We start from the raw sequence: 11620 nt of genomic DNA, 5'->3' as shown, positions 1-11620 counted from the left end.
GTAAAAATGAAAATTTGGGGATGGCCGTAGTTCCGACTATAGACAAGTCCCTAAAGAAGACTCTCTTAAAATTTCAAGAAAATTGGTTCGGTAGAACCTGAGAAATCATGGGTATCAGATTCAAAAAGACAGTTCTGAGAAAAACGCGTTTAAAGTTTCAAGTAAAATTTTTGCAGTCTAAGTCATAAAATTATATTTTTAACTTACATTTATTCAATCTGCCATTCCTGCTGCATACATCGGACCTTCCTCGTTATATATATATATATATATATATATTAGGGTGGCGCAAAAAAACCGACTATTTTTTTTTTTTCAATCTCGCATGAAAATTTGTTGGTTTACGATGTTTTAAGAAGCCTCTCCACAAATCAACTCGATAAAAAATTTTTAAGAGGTCGCTCACGAATTTTGAAAATATCGAAAATGATCGGAATTCGGATTTTTATTTAAAAAATTTTTTTTTTCTAGTGGCAGCAATAGTTTATATTTGTAAAATCATGACTATGCTGAAAATTTCAGCCCAAAATATAAATATTTAAACGGCGCTCAAGAATTTCGAATATTAACTGATAATATGTAATTAATAGTTTGAATTAGTTTTTATAACTCAATTGTTGTCATTTCACTTAAATATAACTTTTGCATAACCAAAAATATACAGAACAGTCTTAAACAATGAAATTCGGTCAGTTTTGAATAAGCGAAAAAACCTACAAATTGAATTAAAAAATAAAAAAGTATGTAAATAACTTATTATTTCTATTTCTCGGGTTATATTTCCATTCATTGTCATGCAAATTGATGGTGAAAAAATCGAGAAGCTTTATTATTAATATTTAAGGGTCGCTCAAAAACGTCCAAGAGACTGCGCTCGGAAACATTCAAAATTCTTGAGCGCCGTTTAAATATTTAAATTTTGGGCTGAAATTTTCAGCATAGTCATGATTTTACAAATATAAACTATTGCTGCCACGAGAAAAAAAAAATTTTTTTAATAAAAATCCTACTTTCGATCATTTTCGATATTTTCAAAATTCGTGAGCGACCTCTTAAAAATTTTTTATCGAGCTGATTTGTGGAGAGGCTTCTTAAAACATCGTAAACCAACAAATGTTCATGCGAGATTGAAAAAAAAAAAATAGTCGGTTTTTTTGCGCCACCCTAATATATATATATATATATATATATATATATATATATATATATATATATATATAGGAACAAAAAGGCTTACTAAGAAATATAGATTCAGGTAGTCGGAGAATCCATTATGTCTTCTGTTCGATTAGTTGCAGCCCAACTGGTTTGGATGCCAGCTCAGCAAAATACTTATTTCTCCGAAAATAATTTGAATTTTGAAAAATCCTCTCGTAGTTATATTCTTAAATAGTTAAACTATGAAAATATGAAAAAAAAAAAAATCGATTTTTTTTTATTTCTAGACCAGAATACCCCCTTAAACAAAAACATTAAACGCAAAATAAAGAATAAGGCTCTATGTATTACTCTATAATCTAGCGATCTAAGTTTTCATTTTCTGAAAATGTTCATATGTTTAAGGGGGGAAAGAGGTCTGAGATACAAAAAAAAGAGCATATTTTCGTGATTTTCTTTCTGAGTACCTTTTTTCCTGAAATTCTTGAAATTCGTGACATTAATAAGCATCATTTCAAGAATATTCTGCTAAATTTTCATAAAAAAATATTGAAAAATAAACCAGTGGTAGTGGGGAGAACCGATCCACATTAAAAAAAAAAAATCGGTCTATCAGTTGACCCTGCGGGCCAGCCCTAAAACTTCCCGCTGTTTTCGAACTCAAGAACCTCGAAAACATTATTGTGAATACATTTTCGAGCTCGGAAATACTTTTGTATGCTGTTGGTTTCGAAAAAAAAACGTTTTTCACCATTTTTTCTCCAACGATATCGATCAAAATCAAACGAATTGACCGATTGAGACGGTTAAGGTGGCAATCGACGCGTTTTATCAAGTTCTAAAGCTGATCAAATTGAGAATTCGATTTATCGAGTCGTTTTTGAGATATTTCAAAAAAAATAAAAAATTTTTTTTTTTTAATTCTTTCGACAACGGTTTCTCTTGAACGAATGAACTGATTTTGATGGTTGAGGAGGCATTCGAAGCGGCTTATAAAGCTTTAGAGCCCAGTCGATTTTGGAATCAATCCTTCCAGCACAATGAAAGTTATCTAAAAAAAACATTTTTGAAAAAATTTTTATTTTTGGAATATCTCTGAACGAGCCCTACCGATCAAGCTCAATTTTCTTACAGCTTCAAGATATTGACAATCCGCGTCGAATGACACCTTAAAGTTCAAAATTGGTTCATCCGTTCAAAAGATACAGGTATTTACATACGTACGTACGTATACATACATACATACATACACTCGGACATCATCTCGAAATTAGTCAGAATAGCTTCCTAGGACCTCAAAACGTCGACATCTGATGAAAATTCGATTTTCGTAAATCGGACCGAAACCAATAACTTCCCGAATTTTTGAAAATTTTCAATTTTCTTAGCGGGAAGTTAAAAAGTCTCCATGCTGTGAGCAAGATAACTCATGACTGCTTCATCTGAAATCAAAAAACCAGAAAGATTTCTTGAGTACATAAGTTTATCTTGGATTAGAACGAAGGATTTTTTTTTTCTTCAATAACTACTTATTTTTTAATTAAACAAAAGAAGCAATTTTTGGTAAAATTCAGAATGTTTTGATGGCACTTTTACCAAAAATTCAAAAATGAATATTTTTGTTTATTCCTTCGATCAAATCCAAGATGAACTTATGTACTGAAGAAATCTTTTTGGTTTTTTGAATTCAGATGAGGCAGTGATGAATTATCCTGCCTACGGTATAAAGACTTTTTTTTTTTTTAGGTGACTCGGTTCTCCCCACTACCACTGACTTATTTTTCAATGTTTTTTTATGAAAATTTAGCAGAACATCCTTGGAATGATGCTTAATAATGTCACAAATTTCAAGAATTTTGTTAAAGAAGCTACTCTGAAAAAAAAAATATTCTCTTTTTTTTGTATCTCAGACGGCTTTCCCGCTTTAAAAGAAAAACATGGAGAAAGTTTCCATTTACTGCACGGAGATTATAAAATATTTATTGAAGGTTAGGTTATAAAAATTCCACGTTCAACCAGTAATTAGAACAGTTATCGAAAGTTTTAAGGATAACTAAAGACATGACTTCAGAACCATGGGTAAGTTTAAGATATTAATTTATAATTATGTTTTTTAAAATAAATGATCCTGAAGTTAGCAGACACCTAGTAATTTTCGGATTTTTTTTCAACAAATCAATTATAAAAAAACAAAAACTAAAAATATGCACATGTAGAAAATTTTAAAAACTACAGGTGCAATTTTTTTTCAAATAATTTTTTCTTATAATTTATTCTTTCTCAAAAAATCCTAAAATTATCAAACGTCGGCTAACTTCAGTATCATTAAAATAAAATAAGTACATGTTTTTACTTTGTTGTTAATATTTAATTTTTTGTAATATATTCAGGATCCCGAATTCGAATGCAGTTGTCCACGAGCCTGTTTGTACAAGATTATGCATTCCAGAGATATTCAAGAGCGCTGTGTAGTATATGCAAGCTTTTGCTTTCAAAGACTTGATCATGTTTGTAAATTACAAGCCGATTTTAAAAACGGGATCGAATTGATGTTAGATGGTAAAACACTCAAAGAAGCAGTAGGAGTAGACTTTTTCAAGTACCGTGCGGTTACTGTCATATCAGCAAAAAGGCTGATTCTAGACTTTGAAAAATGTCCAAAGGCAAGAGAAATCATCAAGGGTACGATCTACGAAACATTCTACTTCGAAATGAAAGAAAAATATTCAGAAGCTATCGATAAACTTATGAAAATTAGCGATGAAGATATCCAGCTGCTGAGAGAGGATAGTCATCACGAGATTGATTTGTAATTACCTATTAATCAATTATTACTCCGTATTAAAAAAAATTTCATACTTTGTATCTAAAAGCATTATTAAATCAAATAAAATAATTAAAGCTAAACTATCTAATTTCTCTAATTTATATCCCAATTTAAGAGTCCTACGGCTACTTTAGTGTTCTTATCTAGCCATAGATTCTCATCGTACTATAAAAAATAATTTGAAAGAATTATCTTTTGTGATTAAGATTTTGTTTTTTTTAATTCCAGTTTAAATTTAAAATGTTTAAGTATCGTTCTAGGTATCAAAATGTAATCCATATGCAACAATTGCTCTGCGTCAAAAATTAACATCAAACAAAATAACAATCTTTTTTTGATTTTTCAGAAAATCTATTGTTATATTAAATAACAAAAAATTTAAACAAATTAAAAAAAAAACAGATGTTACAATTTATTATTTTTTTTTTACCTTACGCCGATAAATTAGTGTTTTTCTAAATTCAAATTTTTCACGCGAAATTTAAATTCTGCAGTTTTTTATTGCAGATCAATGATTATTGAATATTTAATTAATTAAATAAAGAACAATGAAGACATTGAATTATGGGACTAAACCTGAAATTCTTTTTTTGATTAATATAAAAATAAATTCGAAATTTAATATATAAAAATTTATAAAATATATAAGCCTCTTAAATATTTAATCAATAAATTAACAGTAATCGTAATTAAAAAAAATATAAAAAATGTTGTATTCGAATAACCATAAATTACAAAAAAAAATCATATGGTTTTTTAGTAGCACTGGTGGAAGCACTTGGGGAAAGCGGTCGTTTCTTAGTGCGAGGAAGAGAATCCTTCTTGCGAAGAGCAGCCTTTTTCTCAACCTCGTCATCGCTGCCACCGTCATTGGGGGCGAGCTGGCGTTCGCTGGGTATGTCTTGGTCCAAAACTAAGTACTGAATGTTAGTCTAAATTGGTGGTGGGTTCATCGAGAACGAGCATGCTGTATTGGTCGCAGAAGCGATAATTACAACAATTTCAAGATCATTGGTGTTGGATAACTTTATTGAACAAATGGTCAATGATCTGTCTACTCATCACAAAGAACGTAGAAGAGAATTAGTAAATCAGCATAAAGGTAAAATTCAGCTTTCATTTTTTTTAATAATTTTAATATGACGTTTTTGTTTACTCTGGTGAATCCAAATTATTGTAAGTTGCCGTATTTTTACCACAATTTGCAGTATTTTTTAACGTAACCCGGGAAAAAATCACCATGCATGATCATGTATGATCATGCATGATTCGTGCCTGATCGTGCAAGATTCATGCATAATTCGTGCCTGATCGTGCAAGATTCATGCATAATTCAGTCTTGATCCTGCATGACTCATTCATGGCCAGGCATGACTCATTCGTGATCAAGCATGATCATGCATGACTCATTCTAGATCAAGCTTGCGCATGCATTAAGTTTGAAATAATTGTATCCAGAGATATTATCCATCAGGAAAGGTCATGCTTGAGCATGCTCTATTATGCATGACCATGCATGGTTCATACTTGATCATGCATAACTCATTCATGGCCAGGCATGACTCATTGGTGATCAAGCATGATCATGCATGGCTCATTCTAGATTAGACTTGCTCATAACTTACGTTATGAATAATTGTCTACAGAGATATTATTTATCAGGAAAGGTCATGATTGAGCATGCTCTGTCATGCATGACCATACATGGTTCATACTTGATCACGTATAACTCATTTGTGATCAAGCATGATCATGCATGATTCATTCTAGATCAGGCTTGCTCATGACTTACGTTAGAAATCATTGTATCTCGAGATGGAATCCCTCGGGAAAGGTCATGGTTGAGCATGCTCTGTCATCCATGATCATGCACGGTGCAGACATGATCATCATCGGTTCTATGCAAATAGTGAAAACTATTTATAAATATTCATGATCATAAATGACTAAGCATACTCGTTCATATTTGTATTCATTCGGCTATCTATATTTTTCTCAATTTATCTATAAATTGTCTTATTGAGAAGGTTATTTGAATGTTTGCATGTTTAAATTTCCACTATATATAAATGGTTTTCGCTAAATTTAAATTTGTATTCATAAATATTAATTGTTTAATACATTAAGTGAATAATATGTTAAAAACAGTTTTTAATGAAAGTTCAAAATAAAAGAACCAATGAAAATTGATAAATTACTCTCTATCATTTGTATAGTACGATTAATTATATACCTTAGTTTCTAATACTTACAGCAACATCTTTCAAATAAATAAGCTATGGGAATGCATGTGCATGCATAATAACGCGTGCTCATGTATGGGAATGCCTGATCGTATTTTTCATAAGCAGCCAATATTTAAATACGACCAAACGTGCTCGAGAGGAATCACAGATTACAAAATCATATGCCTGCTCAGGGAAGATCATGCATGATAATGTATGATCATGCATGATAATGTATGGTCATGCATGATCATGTCTGGTCATGCATGACTGGGCACGATCATGACTTCTCAGGCAGAATCATGCATGATCATGACTGCTCAGGCAAAATCATGCCTGTTCATGTCTGGCCAAAATTCAGGCCTGATCATGCATGAGATTTAAGCCTGCTCAGGCATGATCATGCATGCTGATTTTTTCCCGGGAAACACAGTGCTATACTTCACATTACTCACTTATCGTAAATTCATTAAAGAAAATCATGCATGATGCTCTGTCAGATTCACTTATGAGTTCGTTAAGGTTCTCAAATGATTCTTTGACTCTACAGATCCAAATCATTTATATAGCCCCTGATTAAAAAAGTGAATTGAAAAGTATTGAAAATTATTTCAATTCTTTTCAGTCCCTCGGCGGTTTTGGAAAGTATTGAATGGAATTGAAATTTCGATCGTTTGAATACTTTCCAATTCCAAAGTGGAATTCTAAAGTATTGAAAAGAATTTAGGTATTGAGAAGGATTCAGAAAGATTCAAAAATTTCAATTCATTTCAATCTTTTTTAATCCCACACATGACCCGAAATGTGAAATTATTTAGGTATTGAGAAGGATTCAGAAAGATTCAAAAATTTCAATTCATTTCAATCTTTTTCAATCCCACACATGACCCGAAATGTGAAATTATTTAGGTATTGAGAAGGATTCGGAAAGATTCAAAAATTTCAATTCATTTCAATCTTTTTCAATCCCACACTTGATCCGAAATATCGGATTATTTAGGTATTGAGAAGGATTCGGAAAGATTCAAAAATTTCAATTCATTTCAATCTTTTTCAATCCCACACTTGATTCGAAATGTCGGATTATTTAGGTATTGAGAAGGATTCGGAAAGATTCAAAAATTTCAATTCATTTCAATCTTTTTCAATCCCACACTTGACCCGAAATGTGAACTTATTTAGGTATTGAGAAGGATTCAGAAAGATTCAAAAATTTCAATTCATTTCAATCTTTTTCAATCCCACACTTGATTCGAAATGTCGGATTATTTAGGTATTGAGAAGGATTCGGAAAGATTCAAAAATTTCAATTCATTTCAATCTTTTTCAATCCCACACTTGACCCGAAATGTGAACTTATTTAGGTATTGAGAAGGATTCAGAAAGATTCAAAAATTTCAATTCATTTCAATCTTTTTCAATCCCACACTTGATTCGAAATGTCGGATTATTTAGGTATTGAGAAGGATTCGGAAAGATTCAAAAATTTCAATTCAATTCAATCTCTTTAAATCCCACACTTGATCCGAAATGTCGGATTATTTAGGTATTGAGAAGGATTCAAAAAGATTAAAAATATCAATTCATTTGAATCTTTTTCAATTCCTCGGAAGTTCAGAAATTCTTTTATTATTTTGGGATTGAAAAGTATTCATTTTATGTCAAAATGAATACCTTGGGGTATAGAAAGTATTCGAAAGGATTCATTTCTCATCGTTTTCAATACTTTTCAATTCACTTTTTTAATCAGGGAGTATTTTCCTTACCAATGTATTAAACTCCTTGAATGAATTTGCACCATTAGTTTCTCATAAAGTTGTAAGACCTTTAAATCCGTGGTTAACAAGAGATCTTAAGTTAAAATGTAAAGAACGTAATGCTCTATATAAACGTGCAAAAAGGACCAGAAATGTTGATCTCTTGTTACGTTACAAAGAAAAAAGGAGAGAGTTGAAAATGGAACTTACACGTGCGCGTGAAAATTATCTAAAGACTGCTTTGACTAATTCACCTCATGGCACGACCGTATGGAGTAAGCTTAGACATCTGGGTCTGACCAGGAGTATCTCTTCTCCTCTAAATTATTTTGATGCTTCTGATTTAAATAAACATTTTGCTACCATGGTATGTCGGCATCCCTCGTGTGACCATGAGTCCCTTGAATTATTATTATCTATATATAGTAGTCAAGTAAATACTTATTTTGAGTGGTCTGTGATTGATATAGTTGACGTAACCAAGGCTCTACGCCTCACTCTCCAAAAATCAAAGGGAAAAAGTCCTGATGGGCTGGATATAAAATGGTTAAAGAATTATATACCTCAGATTTCAATATTTCTTACTGCTCTCTTTAATCGATCGTTAGTTACAGGTGTTTTCTCAGCTCATTGGAAAAGTGTATTTATTGTTCCATTGAATAAAATTGTACCACCAAAATCACTGTCTGATACTCGCCCAATAGCAAATACCTCCCATTTGAGTAAGGTGTTTGAGAGAATAGTTGCTAATCAAGTGGTTAGTTACCTTGAAGATAATGAATTACTTGACAAGTATCAATCGGGTTTTCGCAAACACCATGGTACACAATCAGCTTTACTGAAACTAGTTAATGATATTAGTCGAGCGATAGATGAAAATAAGTTAACTGTGTTAGTGTTATTTGATCCCGCGAAAGCATTTGACTTTGTAGACCATAAGATCATCTTGAGGGCCTTAATTGAACTAGGCTTTTCTGTTAATGTTATAACCTGGTTTTTCTCATACTTGAGTAATAGGTCGCAATCAGTATTGAACGATAAAGGTTTACCAGTTGAATTTCTTGAGATTACTTCCGGTGTCCCTCAAGGGTCAGTCCTTGGGACCATATTATTCTTACTAGTGATGAATTCTGTAGCTGATCGCTTGTGCTTGTAACAGGGATTTTTGAAATTAAATTAATTATTTTATTTGAATTTTTATTCGACTGCGCTCTCGGCCCACGCATTACCGTTGTCCCCACGCCGTTAAATAATTCAATACTGGGACTGTTATTGATTGGTTAAAATCTTTCGGCCGTGTGACAAACGGGTACCATGAGGGGCCCCGAGTCCCGCCTGTTATAGGTTGACAATAAATTTTATAAAGAAGTATACGGTACTGACATCATCCGAGAGTGGGGACTTCACTGCTTCGTAGCTACTCAGAGACGCACTCGAGCGTCACTCACTGCCTGGTGCTGCTGGCGATCAGTCACCTTTAAGATCAGCCATACATTACACGAATATTTATAAGAGTGAGTCTTAACATCACGTTGCTGCTATGGTGAGTCGAAAGACCCCAATTTTACATTAACTTTTTGGACATCGTCGTCTCGGTGTGTCTTTATTTGACCCCGAATAAATCATCTTTAAAATAACGTCTTTGAAGCTGTGGCTGCAGTGGAAGCCAGTTTTCCAAATAATTATTACGCTGAGTCTAAAGACCGCGTATATAAATTCAACATTCTCCTGGTTGCTGAGATATCATATACTCAGGAAGGCAAGATCTGCATCACAAGCTAAGGAGTACGACGACGAGTCAAACACAACAGCAGAACGTTCAGTGGACATGTAATGGCGGAGGCGAGTCACCCACGTTTTAACAGAACATTTTGGTAATAAATAACGGTTCGGTTTTATTGTTATAAAGGGGAAATTTAAGTGTATATTGTAAATGTTATTTGAAAGTTTCGGTTATCAGATAAATTTAATAATTAAGTTATTGAGGGTAAAAATATAATTTATAAAAGAAACAGTGAATTTTACGGCGTGGGTTCGAGAGCATTCGGTCACCATATTGTTTAAGTGTCAGGGTTTGTCTTTGTTAGGTAGCGTCGTATTAAGTAATTAATTCAGTCGAGTCTAACGACCACTGGTTAATTAATTAATAATAAATACTTTTGGAATTTAGAAATAATTAAATTTAGCAGGTATTTTTTTAGAGATACTGAGTCCCACAGACCGTTCTCTAGAAGGTGCTGAAATTTAGTTAGTAGCGTCTTATTGAATATTGTGACCTTGGTGCTGAGTCTCACCGACCGTATCATTGGAAAACTTTATTTAAATAAAATTGGTTAGGATAAAAAATAATTAAAATAAAATTCAGGTTTGGAAAATCAACCCAGAATTTGCGGCATTGAAAAATTGTAATTGCGGACAGAGCGTGTGTGTGTGTGATTTAGAATAGATTTTACCTCGCCAGCAAATTATTTAGAATAAGTGATAATTGTTATTAAATATTGAGAAATTTATATTAAACTAAAAATTAATTAAATTTTAAAACACGTTAATATTGTCGGGAAATTTAAAGATTTATAATTGTTAAAAATATTGAATATTAAGTTAGAGAACATATCTGTTTGCCACAAAATTGTCATAAATAAATTTGGATATATTTTAATTAATTTATTGAAATAGTTATTCTTGATCGACTAATGATGTTGAGTCTGGCGACCACTCATTAAGTGATTGATTAAATTAATATTAGAACCTAACTCTGCAGCTGTGTGGTCCAGCCTTGATAAGGAGATTTTCGGACTCATCCTCGAGATTTCTCTTATTCTCTGCTTTGTTTGCCTTGCACACGATACTGAGAGATCGTGCAATTTTACTCTCAGTGGCGCCCTTAGAACTTTTGAGTTCAAAAGGTGTCCAAATTGTTACCTCGTAAGCCTCGTCATCAAGACCACGGAAGTCGAGGGGTACCCGGTTATATGCTACAGTAAGCATGGACTATTCGCTGATGATAAATACATCTACTTGCACTTTTACCGTTATCAGTATCATGAAGCAATAGGAAAAATTTCAGATGATGCCCAATTCGTAGGTGATTGGGCAACTGAAAATGGCCTTGAAGTTAATCTAAATAAAACAAAAGCCATGATACTACACGGAAAAAAAATTCTAGTTAAATTTACAATGCTAACATCGTAATTTGTCATATTAATTATTGTATTGGTGGACTAGACTTTTCACATCGTAATTTTTACGATGTAGGGTTGGAAATTTCATTGAAGAAATAATACTTCAGACAAACAATACGAAGTCTTAAGCTCTTTAATATAAATTACGATGAAACATCGTAAAATTTGAAGAGAAATTTTAAATAAAAGATTAAAATAATAATCGGTCGGCAGTTGGATTCGAACCCGAGTCCTTTCGAGTGCGAAGTGTCCGACGCCTTGGACCACTCGGCCACTGAAGGGCCTACACTATAAGATGTTTTTAAGATCCATATAAACGACTTGCGGAGGACCCAGTTACTATTTAAAAAATACGATGTAACATCGTACTTTTTATAGCTTCCATCGTATTATAACAGAGGCAGCACTGTAATATTTATTTTGTTCAAAAGTAAATAGAAATATTGAATGTACGAATAAATATAGTTTTTA

At 32.4% G+C, this 11620-nt stretch overlaps 1 protein-coding gene across 1 annotated transcript; it reads left to right on the top strand.

Annotated features, from left to right (window-relative positions):
• Positions 1-3104: 3104 nt before the first annotated feature.
• On the top strand, positions 3105-3992 carry LOC130675022 (uncharacterized). Its single transcript, XM_057480477.1, has 2 exons — positions 3105-3237; positions 3549-3992. The coding sequence occupies exons 1-2, from the start codon at positions 3220-3222 to the stop codon at positions 3969-3971; spliced, it is 441 nt and encodes a 146-aa protein (XP_057336460.1). The 5' UTR covers positions 3105-3219; the 3' UTR covers positions 3972-3992.
• Positions 3993-11620: the final 7628 nt, after the last annotated feature.

This window comes from Microplitis mediator, chromosome 9 (genome assembly GCF_029852145.1).
Source record: "Microplitis mediator isolate UGA2020A chromosome 9, iyMicMedi2.1, whole genome shotgun sequence".
In the NCBI taxonomy this organism is placed as follows: domain Eukaryota; kingdom Metazoa; phylum Arthropoda; class Insecta; order Hymenoptera; family Braconidae; genus Microplitis; species Microplitis mediator.
The sequence above is the reverse complement of the archived record's forward strand: the minus strand, read 5'-3'. Positions and strand labels throughout refer to the sequence as shown.